Raw genomic sequence first — 16,966 nt, forward strand, 5'->3', positions numbered from 1 at the left:
CTGGAGCTTTATGACCCAACACGACGCAGACGCGCAGTCTCATTCGCCAGCTTTGCAAATGAGGATAACAGTTATAATCAGATAGTCTAAAATTATTTAATGACAATCATTGTAGAAAATCCGCAGCAATTTCTGCAATTAGTTGTTTGGTTGAGAAACCTACTACAGTTGACTAAAATGAAACTTTAAATTAAACATTTTATGTAATGAAGAAAACTAGTTTAATCAGAGAATCATAGCCAAAAGCACACACAAAATAACCAAAGAGACGCTGAAGGCACAGTCATGTTTTATTGAAGGAACACATGCACAATATCTGCTATATATTCTTGCGTCCAGTTTCTCTGTCAGCCAGGTTTGCCTATAAAAAAAAAGGCAATTTTAAGGAGACACCCCATAATGCATTATTAAAATGATAGTACAAACATTAGAAAAAAGATTCTGAAGGGAAGCAGTACCAGAAATATTACAAAAATATTCCGGAGACAGACAGTTGAGTTTACATACAGGCTAAACCAGGGTGACACAGAGAGATTGTGAAACACTCCATGCCACGGTTCTCACCAGTATTTCCTTCAGACTGGAAAGTGTAATATGGGGGGAGAGGTCATTGCAGCTGGGCAAACTGGAGGTGTCCAGCTTCTGCAGCTCCTCTATAATCTGTGGAACCAATCCCACAGCCACCATTACCTTTACAGGCAAGTCCTCCCACACCATTCTGGGCTTCAGGTCATGTTTGTATTTTCAAACTGATTTCTTGAATGAGTTACTAATTACTAATCAATTTCTCAAAAAAAAAAAAATGGTTTAGTTTGTCAGTAAATTGTGACCACACTTATCATTGCACCTATTCTCATACTCTGGAATATATGAACAGCAGCAATTCATAACCATACCAATAAATTACTTTCATTTAATCAATAACTTTTCAGCTATGGTCAGGGGTGTTCCAACAGCTTTGATATACTTTTTTTTTTTGCCCCTCATTATCATCTCATCGAAAAGTTCCCCTTGAACTCTTGTTGCGCCGATCGTATACGCATGCCTGCATGCATTTCTGTGGTACAGGAAATCTGGGAGGTGTAATCAATGCATCACGTACGTCTTGCAGCGTGTCCTGTAGGCTATCAGCTCCTCTCTTGCCCCCGGGTCTCAGGCCATAAGACCAGTGCTGACAAGACCCCTGACACACCAGTGTCACAGCCAGGCCCAGCCACAAGAGGGAGCTCTTATCTGCCATTCTGGAACCACAAATAGCTCTTAGCACTTTTTGAAGTTTGAAATATGGCTTTCTTTGATTGTGCCTCCGATTACATTTGCTTCAATTGACACATGTCACATTTGCCACTAAAAGCTGTTAATTACCGTTTATGCACGCATTACAGTTACCAAAAAGTCTGAAAATTCGAACAGGCGTGAATAAATAAACGCTTGTAGGTTTTCACTCACCTTGTCAGATGGGCACTGTGGGTGGCAGAAGTTGTTCTCTTCTCTGTCAGTCACTTCAATGCTTTACCTACACTCCACCCAAGACTTTTATACTCAGTCTTGATCCTGTGTGACAACCAGGACGTGGGGGGATTTAACGCACACCTTGGCACTCAAACTACATACACCCAGCACTCATCCTTCTTCCTGACACCCTGGAGAGCATTTTAAAAGCTTTAGAATACGTCCATTATACTTAAGCCTCTGCGCCGTGACAGATAAACACAGCATGAAATGAGTGTCTCTGCACCACTTTCCAAATGTTCCATTTTATCTACATGGTAATGCTCAAGACAATTCTCATTTGGGAAATAAATCTATTAACATAATCCCTACATTGGCCCACTCCAGTGTCTATATGAGGAACTCATCTTTAGCTTAGACAGTCTAATCCCCCAATGTAAATGCTGGTTAAAAAAAACACAAAGACCATTGCTTAAGAATGAGTGAATGACTTCTAATGGTTAATATTCAGAACAAGTCTTCAATAAACAAGACTTTAAATAATGCATTGGTTTTATGAGTATGTTTGTGTGTGTGTGTGTATGTATGCATGCAAAATAAAAACAACACAGATGACATTTCGGTATGTTTTCAATTTGTTTGTTTAACAGTCCATTCCATTCATGAAAATACACTTCCTTGGCTGAGTGAGTGCAATTATCACAGAACTGGGTGAAAGTATAGGGAAGCAATCATATACCCAGTCTTAAAAAAGAACTGAACTCCTCTGTACATAAATATAGCTGAATATATATTAAAATAAATAACCTTCCCCCTTTTTTCAAGGTTCTAAATATATGAAGCATGATGCACTCAGAGTGCAAAATTATTTTTTTGATTGCCATAAGAAAGACTGAGTACCATGGGAAAATAATGGCTGCACCTACATTTCGAAAGCCGTACTAGGTTCTTGCCAGTTACGGTAACCATGGTTAAATTCAGTAATGTAAGCCTGATCCACACCTCTTGAATTTACAGTTTGACAACAGATACAATGTAAATAAAAAAAACAATAAAAAAACAAATCACAGTCCAGCAGTGATAGCAATCCTTCTAGTATCAAAGCAAAATGTACTGTTTGGGAAGCACTAGATTTGAAATATTTTAGGGCTACATGTTGATATGCACAACATTCAATTGGAAATGATTTGCTTCATGAAGCATTATTAGGGAGATACGAATGATTTTGGTTTGACCATTTTTAACGGGCCTATTGGAATATGCATGCAAATATACAAGGGTGTGGACCGTGTTTTGGTGCCAAGCATATACAATATAAATAAGAAAAAGAGAAATCCAGCCAATAATATTGTTATCCTATGGGGAGTGTTGTTTTACAACTGTACTCCACTTACTATTTGGTGCAAGACAGAAAAGCTTCATGACAACTGTGAAACAATATTTGGTACATATTCATATTTCCATGAATTTCTTGTCCTCACACCTCAAATCCAAAGATTAGAAGCAGCAATACTCATCTGCGGGGGTATAGATGCAGAGTGATGGCTTTCCTTTGCCATTAGAGGCAGCATATACATCAACAAAATACAAGCAACATACAAGCCAGTCAGAAAATGGCTGAGATGGAGGTAGATTCAAAGCCAATGTCAATCATCAGGTCTACACTACACACTAGAGGGGAGTGCGAGAAACAGCACATGTACAGATTAACATTGTGTACTCTAAATTCACAATAAGAGCTACGTACCGGACCACGGTTTTACATCCGACCTTCATGCACCCAAGCCTATATTCAAATCATACGCAGGGTTACTCTGATAGTTCTGCCATGCTGACGGTACCTTTTCACCCCGTCTCTGGAATTTTACATATCCATCTAAAGCCAGCGTCTACAACACACGCGCACATGCACACACTCTCTCTCTCCCTACATCCATAAGAAGTCAGAAACCTCTCAACCACGTATATATCTCAGCCGTCAGACAGACACAGCGGCTGTGAACCTCGAATGTCCGCAGCGTTACCACGACCTACACACCACATATGAACTGGTTATTAGGACAGACATCACAACGAATAGTGCCACGCTTACATTCTGACACTGCGATAAACGATCGACGCACACGTGGAAGAATGACAACCCTGGAAGTGCCCTAGTGCAAGAGAATAAAGCGAACAGATTGGGTATATTGCCAGGGCTGTGCATAGAGGAGAGATATTGGGATTGCATACAGTTCCAGGGGAGCTTGAGCTACGGGTTTCTGCGGCTGGCTGGCGGGCTCGGAGGCAGGGTGGGCGAGGCAGCCGGGAGAGGCCAGCTCCAGCCTGCAGGAATGCACAGGAACAGGGCCGAGAGGCCGAGAGGCTATCTAACGCTCTGAGACATGTGCAGCGGGGTGAGCATCTCCTCGAAGATGGCTCCCTTCACATTGGACCCCCGCAGGTTTGCCTCCTGGAGGTCACAGCCAGACAAGTCACAGTTCTGGAAGGAAAGAGAAGGATATCGCTAACCCAATGGCTGCTGGTATATGCCAGGAAAGTACAATATATTCCTTATCTAAAAAACCTCTCTGACACGGTTTACTTACAGTAGTTTGTTTGCCAGTTACATCATAACTAATACCTTCTGGTCTTGCTAAGTCAAACAAGTGTCCTTTAAAGTACAGTTCACTTGTAAAAAGGCTGTGGTAAATATTGGACTATACAGGCTTTGTAAAAATTTAAGTAATGTGACAGTGCGCTCTGAACATGGGACCCCACTGCTGTCTCCTGCCAGCTGCCCACCTCCAGGTCAGTGCCCGCCAGCGTGGCACCCCGCAGGTTGCAGTTCTTCAGCTTGGCGTTCTTCAACGTGGCCACACGCAGGTTGATTCCGGTCATCTGGCTGCCCTCCATGTCAACCCCCTTCAGATTGGCGCCTGAGAACAGAGTCCAGAAATCAGCATCTAAAGCTGGCCATATACACACAATAAGCATGAGAATAGTCGTTCATTGCTGATTTGATGCAGAAATTGGCAGATATGACCTTCCAAGTTGGCCTTGAGGCCAGAGGGATCCTCGAAATTACAGCCTTTGAGAGATGCTCCCTCTGCATTTGAACAAAGCATTTTCACCCCCTGCAAGTTCGCACCCTAGAACAGACAAACAACCCTTTAAATGACATCACTTATGTATTTTTCTGGAATTTACACACTGGGTAAATTCTGGGTAATTTCATTTGATACAGATTTAAATACATGGAAGTAACAGCTCTGTATGGTGACAGCAGGTTGCGCAGAGAGAGCTCACATCAAGGTTAGCCCCAGACAGGTCTGCTCGCTCCAGGTTCGAACAGCACAGGTTGGCATGCGTGAGGTTACAGCGACTCAGGTTTGCCATCTTGAAATTGATGTAGCGGAGGTCAAGGCGGGAGAGGTCAGCCCCACTGAAATTCAGACCCTGGAGGAAGGACACAGATATGGATATGCATCACTGGGGCCTCAAAATCCATTTCATTAGCACTGTATATCCTGCATTTTCCTTTCACACATTAGCTTTAGATAAAAAAAGGCTTTTAATTGACCTGACAGCGCAGTTCAGACTTGGTGGGTGTGGCCAGCAGGAATCGCACAAACTCCTTGCGGGAAATGGGGGAATGGTCCTCTGGGGGCTGGGAATTCTGGGAACAAAGACAAAAGTCGCCACATAGGCGCTCAAAGAAGGGTCAAAGGGCACCCTTACTCCATGAAGAATCTTTCCATAGACTATTTAGACATACCTTTATTGCTACTTCCAACTGCTCAGCAAGCTGCTCTATCCCAAAGAACCGTGCCTCCTCCAGAACTCCTGAGATTAAATAAAAGGGAAAACCACTCAGTCCGCAATACATTATAAAATCAGCATTACAGCGCATGTTGCAAGACATTATTGTATTTAAGCCTGTTGAAACCACCAATACCATTGGCACCACCTTATCCAATGGTCTCACAACAGAACTGCGATCAATCAGAAATGTTTCAGTCGTTACAGAAGGGATTGTATACACTTATTATGCAAGCATATGACCATTATTAGCATTAAAAGCATTAAACATTAAAACTACCTATGAAATGTTGTTGTCCATTTGGAAGGTGTAAACATTCAAAAATAAGTGAAATAAGTTAAATACTCATTTTAACTTATATGTGGTTGATTGACATGGAGACACTTCTAAATTGCTGAAGACTAGTAGTGCAGAACACTGAACATACAAGCTAGTACACTACAGACGACTGGCTGCCTACTGTCTGTAGTGATGAAGGGTACTGACTGGCTTCACTCACCCAGTAAGTTGATGCCCTCATTGACAATGAGCTGCCCGTGCCGCAGGTAGTTCAAAATGGGCTCAAAGTACTCCGGGCTGCGGTCGATCAGGTAAGCTCCCCTTTCATCCTGCTTGTTCCCCCACACATCTGCAGGGAGGGGGACAACACGCATGAAGGTCCAGAGTGCAATACTCAACTGAGTTAAGACAGCATTTTGTTACAAAGCCGAGGACTCACCTTTGTCTCTGAACATGTGTGCGAGCATGCTCTCGGGCTCTTTACTGACCAGGGTGCTCCTGAGGACACAGTCAGACACTGTCACAACAACGCCTCTGCTGATTAATGGCCCTCAGTTTATTCATATGGAGGAACTGGGTGTACACATTCTAACCTACTGAGGCTAGCAGGTATGTTTGAATTTGTTTGTATAATATAGTTCCAGCATTATCACAATACGCAGATTTTCAGTGATCAGCACTCAGGGAAAATCCTTTTCACACATATTTAGCCAATCTTCACCATATCTTCAGGCCCATTGCTTTTCACCAAAGAAAATTCACCTGCAAAGTTATTTTTTTATTTTTTTTTTTTATTTTTTTACCAGCAGTTTATAAATATTCTAAATGACAAATAAAACCTGATGAATTCCCTGAAAAGCGAAAATGCTATGCCCCAATTATTCATAATTAAGACAGGCCAGCTTACCTTGTTGTGGTGAAGAGGCGGCCTCCAATGTTGAGAGTCAGCCAATCGGTGTGAGCTCCAGAGCGCTCGTCTGCAGCCCTGAGGTCATTCAGGGGCTCTAGTGGTAAAAACACGGGCATTTTGCACATGCACAGCTGTAACACATCTTCACAATAAACTCGAGCACAAGATGGAAGCCATACTCACCAACAAAAGAGTCTCCTTCAGAAACATAGAGCACGTCATCATCTCTGCATGACAATAGGGCAATTGTAAAAAACTTTTAAGTAATATAAACACCAATAATTTTATGTCACTTAATTATTTTTAACAAGCAAGTGTACAGTAGCACAGGGAAAAATAACAACAAATTCAAAACAAGGTAAAAGCATTATGGATTATTTAGAAAGAAAATTTATATAATCCTTTGAAAAATTTATATTATAGATATATTGTCATTATCTAGTCTAGTTGTTAACGAACAGTTTGTCTGCACAGCTCTGTTTATGTATTTGTACATCATTAATTCATGTTAACAACTACTTTAGTGCCAATTCATATTTAAATAAAAAAAACATTTAATGTATTTTTTTATAGTTAACTGTTTTATTATATGGTTTGCTAATGTAACTAAATCTAACTAAATATTAATTAATGTATCAGTACATCAATGAATTCATGTTAACAACTATGTTAATGTCAATTGATGCACCCTTGTTGTAAAGTGTGACCAATCTCTTACATATTTAAACATATTTGTTTAAGATATAGAAAGAACGATAAAATAGAAATTCATGACAGGCCAGACAGGGCTGGTCTGATCTTTTTTTCAGATCTGAATGTTATGGGAACCAAGGGACCTCCGCTTGCTGGATGAGGAGGGAGGATGGATATAATAATGGTTTGGACTGCAAGGTATGATTTTATCCATCACTGAGATGTTAAGTCCTTGCATCTCTGTATCCCTGTAAATTAGAATGTCTCTTTCTCTAAAGCCAGTTCAAAAAGCTTTTGTGAGTGTCTTCTTGCAAGTTATTAATTTTTTGAAAGTCAAGCTGTAAGATACCATGGCATAGAATGCCATGTAGGATAGGTACATGGCTTGGCTAGAGTTGGCTAGCTAGCAATTGTATTGGTCATCTTCGACTCCAGTTACCTCACCTGATAAGCGCGATGTCATCGATGAGGCCTCCTTTACCATTGTACAGGCTGGAGGCTCGGATTCCCAGTTTATTACTGGCTACAGACAGCAAGTCGGCCAAGGTCCCATATACTGCCACAACCTGGTAATACATTTGAAGGTGAAAGTTTCGACAACTAATACCGACCTTGGACTATATAGCTGTCAAGAAAGTCATTTACGAGCAATTTCAGATGCTAGCTATGTTATATTTTATTTATCAGATTTTAGTAACGTTAAAATTGCATGCCGGGATGAACTGACAGCTAGCTAGTATGCATCATGATTATATTATAGCTAACTTGTAGCAACTAATTATAAAAACTTACTTAGCTAGATAGTTAGTAAGGTAGTCTAGTTGACATGTGCTATTAGACAACGCACCTAAAGTTAGGCATATAGCTAGTACCTTAGCTACTAGTCTAACCAACTATGACTTACAGCGGACAACCTATGGTACGCTAAATTGCGCCCATAGTATACTCTAAATTGCCAGTTAAACATAGGGATATCGCTAGATAAAGCCATTAATTAGCGTACTACTTTACGTCTAACTAGACAGTGATTATCTAATTAGACTAGTTAGCAGCCTCTTCTGAATGAGTTCAGTGGATTGCTAAATTAGTCCAGATGGATAGCCCTAGCTAACGTTACATTAATCTGGTCCTGTATTGTTTACGCACCTTCCCATTTTTGGTGGTTCCATTTACGAAAAGAGTAACTCTTCTCATTATTTGAATGACGCTTTAAATATTATTTACAGAAAACAAAAATAGCTAGCTACATGTATGTACACTATCTTCTGAAACTTAAAAGCCACTGATGGAAAGAAAGAGCTCCTATGAGGCCAACCTACACCTAACCCAAAACTGTAACAATGTCCAATCATAGACGACATGGAATGACGTAGCTCACTATCTGACCAACCACGTAAACGTAAATGAAAGCCAACAAAGGCAACATAGCCTATCAGAAACGCCAGTAATACCATCACGGTAGATTGACTTACGTCTTATGACTGGAATTCGGACGGAAAAAATGTTAACTTCACTATTGTGTTAAAACATAGAACTAACACCACTAGTAGGCTACGGAGTGATAATTATCTGAAAAGCTTGGTTGTTTTCATTTCTTTCACATCAAACAGGTATATTTTTTTCCCCAGTAATTCTGTTGGTTATCTTAGCGCTTTATTCAGTTATTCATTGACAAGCAGGCAGTGTCTTCTGAATCGAAAATACAATGAAATCACACAACTTGAACTAACAGCAAACAAAACTGTAAACAAAAAAGAAAACAAGATAAGTCAATCTCAGACAGCAGTCATTAATTTATTTATTATAATGAATACAAAATTAAAAGTAGAAGCAACACTTGAATATTGGACATTTCAATCCTATTTTGTTTTTGTGCCATTTTAATGTTCTTTATTTTGAGCAACAATATTAAGGGCCAATGTATTTTTTTTAGCCTTAAAAAATATCCAAGCATAATTATTTTTCCAATGCAGATACACAGGCTATCAACTTCAAGGCTGGGAGATGGACAAAATAACCTGAACACTACCCACACCACTGAATGCCCTCCTCCCACAAAATTACTATCAATGTGTTCAATTTTGCTTGCACATACATAATATAAACATGTTTTAAGCATCCTCTTTATCTACAGCTGGGCTGCCCAACCTTCTGGAGATCTACCATCCTGTAGGTTTTCACTCCAATCTTAACAAAGTACACCTCATTCAGCAGCAAGAGATCATTGAGCTGCTAATTAGTAGAATCAGGTAAGCCACATTTTGGCTGAAATGAAAACCTACAAGACTGTAGATATCCAACAACAAGGTTGGGCAGCCATGACCTACAGTAACGCTTTCAACATTACACCATTAATATTAACATTTGTAAGGCTACAATTTTTATTGGGGAACTCATAGAGAAAACAATTGCAGGTCTCTGTAAACTAGTTTGGCCTAAATACTCAATTCTAACTGGGCATTCATTACAATTTTGAGTCAAATTTTCTGGCATCACCCAAAAAAAAAAATGACACCGTTTGGTGGGTCGTCAGCCAAGGTCATAACACCTTCACAAGGCCTCCTCAAAAAATTGGTTCCCCTCAATTATGCCTGATGTGTACGGAGAGCTAAAGATTTCCCAGACAACTGCTCCCAAAGACAGTACAACTACTCCGATGATCCACATCAAACTTTAGTGTTACCCATACGGTTTGTGTAGGACAGATTATATAACAAAAAGAACACAACAGTGATTAATTGCCCTGTGGTCCAACACAAAAGGCTAAAACTGGAACTATGACTGCTGATACAGGCACAATATACAGTATGCCACTCTTGATATATCTATATATGAATGACAAAAATTGGTCACTACAAATCGGTAGCTACTTTGAAAGTATGATCAAGCTCAGTTTCAGATAAAATGTTATCCCCCTTACTTAAGACACGGATGGAGACATACATAAAACAAAATACAGTGTCTAAGAAGCATAGGAGTGTGAGTTAAGGTAAATTTCCCTACCATCAACTTCTTCATAAACCGTTAAACTATTTGTGTCATCGGTAAATAAATATAATTGAAAACTGAATCAGGTGACTACTTCCTCAGACCTAAATGCACCAGTCGTATGTGCCTCAACACTGGAAGGCCTGAAAAGCTGAAACAAAAGCAAGTACCTGATCCTTTTGGAATGGATTTTGTACAGTAATGTATACTACAACATTCACCTTCATCATTGTCATTAGAATAGATATGATGATATCATAGTGGGCCTGTCAAATGGTACAATAAATACTTGCATCTAGCAGTATAGCCTTGCCCCGAATGTGTACAAAAAAGGTCCACAATCTTGAGATGCAACAGAAAGCCTTGTTTGTAGGAGTGGGGAGGGGGTCTGTATGAGAATGCCTGCCCTAACCCTTTGCCAGTCCTGACTGGTTCCCCGAGACATGGGGGTTGGTGGGATGGGGTGGGGAGGTGGGGTTACAGAAGGCATGCCAAGCTGCACAGGGAGGGAGGCATTTAGGAGCTGGAGAATTCGGACCAGAGGGTCTGGGCAGGGTTGAAATGCCATGCGGCCTCTCTCATTAGAAGGTTTTTCGGTGGATGGCACGGGCTCTGTCCTCCTCATACTCCTTCTTGGAGACCCACATCTTCTTGAAGGTGTCCAGTGATGCCAAAATGGAGCCACTGCAAAGGATCAATGACAGAGATGATCAGCCAAACCAAGTAACAACCCAACTAGACTGCAGGTTTTAGAATATTATTTAAGATAAATAACAGAAGCAGAAAAGGCAGGATGAAGCAACAAGAGCATTCACATGCCTTAGCTTTGGTGTGACTATATTAGCACTAAACCAGAGCAATAACTGTCAAAAATGCGTAGTCACAACCAAAAGTCCTGGAATATTTGTTTAAATATAGTTTACTTGCATTCAAACTGTCTTGAGGTCTTACAACAGTTAACAGCCATCATTGTTCAGCACCCATGGCTCACCACCTTTAATGCTGATCTGAATGGGATGATACAGCACCATCTACAGTAAAGCGATGCATCCATTGCTTGCACCGATTAAAAACCGGAGGCTCTTACCCAATCCAAGTGGAGTATAATCTCTCCTGAGGTGCAGAGATCTGCAGAGGACAGAAAGGGTGATGATGAAATTACAATTTGGTTAAAAGGACACCCCCTTTCACTTTAAACCTAGACACCGGTTAGTTTCTCAGTTCTCATACAGAGTATTTATTCCATTATATTTATTATTGCACTGACCATGAACAAGTTATGTCCTAGCCCACTCTCCCCATTACTAATGATGCTAGCCTATTTAGAAGTGAACTCTAGGAAGAATGAGTTTCTTTACTTATATGTTCTATGTTAAAAACAAATAACTAGAGATGAAAGAACACCCCACCACCTGCAATTGTTGAATAATGGTGCAGACATTTTGTGATGTGCAGCAACAAATTAGTAATTGTACTTATTTGAGGAACTATATAGAATGAAAAACATTCATGTGAAATTTGCACTGGTAGTCCGTGTCACTAAAGCGTCAGTAACTATATTACCACTTTAAACATCTCTAACCGGACTGTATTCAACAGAGTGTTTCAGAAGAGGCCCTTTAGTTGCTAGTTGTTATTTCAGAATATATTTTATGATCACTGTCTTGACAGCTTCAATGTAACTGCAACAATCAATTGCTTAATAATGAGAAACATTTGGGGACCAAAGAAATTGCTGATGACTATTACCTGTGCAGCAGGATACACTCTATGCACTTCAAAAAGTCATCCACAGAAATTGATGACATGGGAATGTAACAAGTAATAATAAGCAAGAGAGAAGCAATCACCTTTATTTTAACATCTTTGGGTGCCAGCTTCTTCACTTCGCTCAACAAACGGTCACCAAAACCTGGAGAGAGCAACACAAGAGGTGTTGGAGTGAGAGAAGTCAAATGTGAAGATCAAGTGCAGCAGGGCAGAGACAGAAGGGAGACTGAAGTGTGCGTTGGACCGCACTGGGCACCTTTGAGGAGCGTGGAGCCACCAGACAAGACGATGTTGGAGAACAGGGTACGCCTCAGGTCCATGTCCGACTTCTGGATGGCGAAGGCCAGCACCTCGTGGATGCCCTCGCTCTCGTCCCCGATCAGGTCAGGCCTGAAGAGCAGCTCGGGGGCCCGGAACCGGGCGGGTCCGATCTGCGGGAGGGATGACACCGTTTGTCCAACATGCAAGTTCAACACACAAGCATCATATTACATTACAAGTCATTTGGCTTTTATCCAAAGCGACTTACAGCTACAGTAGACTAAGCAGGAGACAATCCTCCCCTGGAGCAATGCAGGGTTAAGGGCTGTGTGGATCTTATTGTGGCTACATGTACTTCAAGTACTTTAACCACTACGCTACAGGCCGCCCTATAAAATTTCTGTGACATCACCTAGAATGTGTGATTAAGTGGATGAGTGTGGCTGGTACTGGAGTCATCCTAAAGAGTGAATATAATGTGCTGGCTGCTGCTTGGTGCTTTGACTCGCAGATTTAAAGTGACTCACGTCCAGTGTACTGCCGTCAGGCAGGGTGTACTGTGCCTTCTCTGTGTCCAGAGTCTCGTCCTTCTGGGGGTTCAGGGACAGGTAGCAAGCCCTCTGCACAGGGACAAAAATAAAGTTAGGCCCATACCACCATCTCTGCTGTTTCTGATGGCAAAACGCTGAGAGCTAGAAGAGATGCTGCTCAACACATTGTGCAGTGTTCAGAATGTTCAGAATGTTCAGAAAGGTCAATGATCACTCTCACCAAAAAGTGACAAATTTTTAACGAGTCCAAAAGACATTTGTCTTTAAGGACCAAAGGCAGGACAGTGGAGACTTGGGCCAAACTGCTCCTGACAATTCCAGAGAAATTTTGACAAAGCGTTACCAAACAAAATGTCCAATGGAGAAAGAACTATTTCTTCCTGAATATTGATGAAAACAGTCGGTTGTCAAATGGCCAGTAATTTCAGGAATTTCACAAATGGTCTAATGCAGGGGTCACTAACCCTGTTCCTGGAGGTCTACTGTCCGGCTGGTTTTCACTCCAACCTCCAACTGCAAAGCACACCTCATTCAACAGCTAAAGATCCTGTTAAGCTGCTAATTAGTAGAATCGAGTGTGCCAAATTTGGGTTTGCTATGAAAACCTACAGTAGATCTCCAGGAACAGGGTTGGTGACCACTGTAATGGGTATAAAGATATCAAAGAATTATTTGACCCAACAGCAGTGAGCCTTCTACCATCACGTACCTCTTTGATGGTGCGCACAACCTCAAACTCAGCCGAGGTGTGGAAGTCGTAGCCCTCTTTACGCAGAAGCAGCCGCAGGTAGCGTGACACGTCTCGTCCGGCGATGTCCACCCTCATGATGGAGTGGGGGATGGCAAAGCCCTCGTAGATGGGCACGGCATGGGTCACCCCATCGCCTGCGTCCAGCACCACGCCCGTCGTGCGCCCTGTAGCGTATCTGTGAAGGAGGAGACCAATCTGATACCAATATTTACCACTGACTCCTATCACTTCACTTAACAACTTTTCTTTTTACCAGACAGTCATTGATATCTGATATACTGGAGGGTTTCTTCGATCGGCTCAACCACTCACAAGCTCAGGACAGCCTGCATGGAGATGAAGAGGGCTGGAACATTGAAGGTCTCGAAGAACACTTCTGCCGCCCGCTCCCGGTTCTTACTTGGGTTCAGAGGGGCCTCCGTGAGCAGAACAGGATGCTGGGAAAAATAACAGGATGGAGAGTGAAATGGCAGGAATGCACACCACAAGCTTTTAAGTTTGGCGGGTTCAAACTGTATAAAAAATGCAAATGCCCAAGCCGTAACTAATTAAGCTGTTATGAACTTACTTCGGTTCAAAAGAGTGGCAAGCAAAAACTGCTGTACAGGGGTAAATTTAGCATTTCAATCTGGCGGCTGACTGATTTTTCCATGAGTGAGCATACTTAGACTGAAGTGTGTTCACCATTGTGAGGAAAAAAAAGACCATTATCAAGTCACCTCCTCAGAGAAGGTCTGCAGCTGCTCCTTGGAGTAGACGTACTGCCAGATGCGCTCCATGTCATTCCAGTCCTTGACGATGCCGTGCTCCATGGGATATCTCACTGACAGCAGCCCCCTGTGCTCCTACAGCCACAAAAACACAGAGCAAGAAAATACAGAGGCACGCAATTATTTAATGGGAAAAGGACTTGGGTCAGGGACTGTTTTGGAGATGCGAGACATGGGATTGGTCAGGTCCTCTATGGAAGGCAGTTCCAGAGAGAGGACTGCTGCCGGCTGCATTACTGCTTTACTTCATGTAGGACACGGAGAGCAATGAGACCACTACCTCAGCTTTGGGGCCAATGAAGAGGTCTCCTTCAAGTGCCCCCGCCATGACCCTCACATGCTTGGGACGTCCCACACTAGTATTAAACGACAGAAGGAGAAGGATGAGTCACAGATCTTACAACAAGCATCATGACAGAAAATAAGTATTAAGTCATAATCTGAAGCAGGCTTACTAGTTTGGGAAGCAGTATTTTGGGATTTGGTCTCCAGCAAATCCTGCTTTAACCACACCTGAACCCTGAAAGAGGGAGATATCACAGTCATGATTATGCAGAAACCCGGTTTGAAGCCACATGAACAGACATGATGTTGAGAAAGGAATGCATTTCTCCCCCTCTTTACAGCCATTTTGACAACTGTGTTTCTTTTCTTGCCACTGCTCTTGGGGGCATCTTGGTTTTTTTTTAATGCATTCGATTAGTCACCATTTGCCCCACACCAGTGCTGACATTTGGATGTGTGCATGTGCACTGATTAGGGCAGCCCTAGACTATAAGTGCTCCTCTTGTTTGCTGCCTGGTCATACGACAGTGCTGCAGGGTGCAGGCCACCAGCCGTCAGAACTCCCTTTCACTTCCCCCAAGCCTCCTGACTTCCTATGTTCACTGGTACCGCAGTTGTTTGCACATTCAAAATTCTGGAAAGGTGTCATGGATGCTGGAAATTCACCAAAAATTATGAAAAAAGAAACAGAAGGCATAGCCACCCCAAAATACTTAAGGTGGGGACCTCTAAGGTTTCATGGGGAGACTATTTTAAATGTACCTTGCATAGTCCAATCATTAAAAGTGACTGAATTGGCCTGTGCTTACCCCAAAGGTAAAGGAACTTTCTATAGATTTGCACCTACAGTGCTTTGGTTTTTAAAGCTAGTAGTGCACATAAAGTTGTCACATGCCTGACAAGCCAAAATACCACGTAGCTAATTAACAATAATAACTAAAGTGCATGCTATTATTAAGTTACACTGATTAAACCCAGACTGACTAGGTTGCATGGGAAAAATAAAGAACAGATTTTTCTGTTCTTTATTTTAATTTTTCTGTTCAGCTCATTATGTTGCAAATGTGTACAAAATATGCTCTATAAATGAAGCCTGATTAATTGATTGAAAATAAAGAAGTAACGTTACGTATGAGAACCACTCGTCAGGATATTCAGTTCTCCAATCGATAACTTTTAAAATGTGCAATTTAATGTACCTAAATTACAGCTAGAAGATGCGATTTGAAGAAAGGGGAACGTTAGAGCGAGCCTGCCTGTTTTAGTAGCTAGATCAAGTTAGCTTAGCGCAGTACAATTGCCATGTATGAAGCTGAAGGCAAAGCACATGACAAGGAACACGCCGTTTAGATCACACAAAAACAACCAAGGGGAAAACATTTAATAGAATACAAATAAAGATTACTTCATCCTGACTAGGCTAATGCGCTTCGACTATGCATCTAGCCTAACGTTATTTTATCAGTCATTAGCTGGCTAGCTAGCTAACGTTCGCTAGCTAAGGTGGGGTTCGCTGAGACAGCTCATCATCCTTTATCTGGCAAGCTAACGTTAGCTACGTCAGACCATGCAAGCTAAGCTAACCAGACACAGGACTGTGTTGCTACTAGCGAGCCATCCAATTTCGTTATTTGTGAATACAATGTAGCTCATTCTTGTTTGCCAATGTAAGCTAGCTTGCTAGCTAACTACTATAATTAAATGGAACTGTCATTTAATGTCAAACGACAATGCCACTGTATCTCTTCATTGTCTGTGTGGAAATTTTAGCTTGCTAGCTTTACACAAAACGCTCCCTAATTAGATAAGCAACTAGCTAGCGTGGGGTCCCTCCAACCATAATATTTTGTACACAATTCCGATAAAATGACAATGGAAGGCTTTTTATTTGCGTATAAATTAGCATAGCCACCTAGGTAAACAATGACTACAGGATGTAACGCTAGCAGACTAGCTAGCTAGCTAGTAGCTTGTAATGTCATAGTTAGCTATAAATTTAGCAAGTGGTTAGGCTACTTACATTATCAATTACCACAGGTTGATTGGCTATGATGTCGTAGGACTCCATGGTGAGTTAGAACTATTTTGTCTTTATCGCAGTTATTTTCTTTCTTTATTTCAGCCAACCATATAAAGATCCCCGTGTAATTTTCAGATTCAGGCGGCTACGGCTAGCAGGTCCTTTCGTGTCAACCTAACGCACTGGGTTCTGGGCGTAACCATTCCGCGACAGACCCTCCGATTGGCCAATCAACAACAACGCTTCTGGTGAAACTACAGAATGCGACTACAACAAACCAATCAAATTAGCAGTTGCCGGTACACAGTAATGCTTTTCCATGGGTGTTCCCTGGGTACCGGGTTTTATGTTTTCATCAGTGCGCAAATGCTCCGCTGATTCACTGATCTTATTACATATGGATCGCTTATGCAGTTGTTCTCTGAAAAGAATCA

General features: G+C 41.6%; 3 protein-coding genes across 3 annotated transcripts; all 3 read right to left on the minus strand.

Moving 5' to 3' along the window:
* Positions 1-276: 276 nt before the first annotated feature.
* Positions 277-1,962, minus strand: LOC133140252 (progonadoliberin-1-like). The gene is made up of 4 exons (XM_061260013.1): positions 1,450-1,962; positions 1,103-1,241; positions 565-660; positions 277-361 (listed from the first exon to the last, which is right to left on the minus strand). Exons 2-4 carry the CDS (start codon positions 1,238-1,240, stop codon positions 320-322), a joined length of 276 nt encoding a protein of 91 aa, XP_061115997.1. The 5' UTR covers position 1,241; positions 1,450-1,962; the 3' UTR covers positions 277-319.
* Positions 1,963-2,064: 102 nt separating this feature from the next.
* On the minus strand, positions 2,065-8,452 carry kctd9a (potassium channel tetramerization domain containing 9a). The gene is made up of 12 exons (XM_061260012.1): positions 8,283-8,452; positions 7,581-7,702; positions 6,627-6,670; positions 6,441-6,537; positions 5,973-6,031; positions 5,754-5,882; positions 5,210-5,277; positions 5,015-5,110; positions 4,741-4,890; positions 4,478-4,583; positions 4,237-4,370; positions 2,065-3,934 (listed from the first exon to the last, which is right to left on the minus strand). The coding sequence occupies exons 1-12, from the start codon at positions 8,328-8,330 to the stop codon at positions 3,818-3,820; spliced, it is 1,170 nt and encodes a 389-aa protein (XP_061115996.1). The 5' UTR covers positions 8,331-8,452; the 3' UTR covers positions 2,065-3,817.
* A 459-nt stretch (positions 8,453-8,911) lies between these two features.
* On the minus strand, positions 8,912-16,730 carry actr1b (actin related protein 1B). The gene is made up of 11 exons (XM_061260841.1): positions 16,533-16,730; positions 14,683-14,747; positions 14,508-14,583; positions 14,177-14,302; positions 13,770-13,894; positions 13,416-13,632; positions 12,683-12,775; positions 12,151-12,325; positions 11,975-12,036; positions 11,212-11,252; positions 8,912-10,808 (listed from the first exon to the last, which is right to left on the minus strand). The coding sequence occupies exons 1-11, from the start codon at positions 16,578-16,580 to the stop codon at positions 10,706-10,708; spliced, it is 1,131 nt and encodes a 376-aa protein (XP_061116825.1). The 5' UTR covers positions 16,581-16,730; the 3' UTR covers positions 8,912-10,705.
* Between the last annotated feature and the right edge of the window lie 236 nt (positions 16,731-16,966).

The sequence above is a fragment of the Conger conger genome, chromosome 11 (genome assembly GCF_963514075.1).
Source record: "Conger conger chromosome 11, fConCon1.1, whole genome shotgun sequence".
Lineage (NCBI taxonomy): Eukaryota > Metazoa > Chordata > Actinopteri > Anguilliformes > Congridae > Conger > Conger conger.

Excerpts from the sequence above, each read along its gene's own strand:
- LOC133140252 (XM_061260013.1), bottom strand. The coding sequence starts at position 1,240 with ATGGCAGATAAGAGCTCCCTCTTGTGGCTGGGCCTGGCTGTGACACTG. Across the intron at positions 661-1,102 it reads TACAGGACACGCTGCAAGAC|ATTATAGAGGAGCTGCAGAA; the intron begins GTACGTGATGCA and ends TTGGTTCCACAG. Across the intron at positions 362-564 it reads CCAGTCTGAAGGAAATACTG|GCAAACCTGGCTGACAGAGA; the intron begins GTGAGAACCGTG and ends TTTTTTTTATAG.
- kctd9a (XM_061260012.1), bottom strand. The coding sequence starts at position 8,330 with ATGAGAAGAGTTACTCTTTTCGTAAATGGAACCACCAAAAATGGGAAG. Across the intron at positions 6,671-7,580 it reads GATGACATCGCGCTTATCAG|AGATGATGACGTGCTCTATG; the intron begins GTGAGGTAACTG and ends ATTGTCATGCAG. Across the intron at positions 4,584-4,740 it reads TGTCTGGGGCTAACCTTGAT|GGTGCGAACTTGCAGGGGGT; the intron begins GTGAGCTCTCTC and ends TGTCTGTTCTAG.
- actr1b (XM_061260841.1), bottom strand. The coding sequence starts at position 16,580 with ATGGAGTCCTACGACATCATAGCCAATCAACCTGTGGTAATTGATAAT. Across the intron at positions 12,776-13,415 it reads TTGTGCGCACCATCAAAGAG|AGGGCTTGCTACCTGTCCCT; the intron begins GTACGTGATGGT and ends GTCCCTGTGCAG. Across the intron at positions 12,037-12,150 it reads TGGCTCCACGCTCCTCAAAG|GTTTTGGTGACCGTTTGTTG; the intron begins GTGCCCAGTGCG and ends TGCTCTCTCCAG.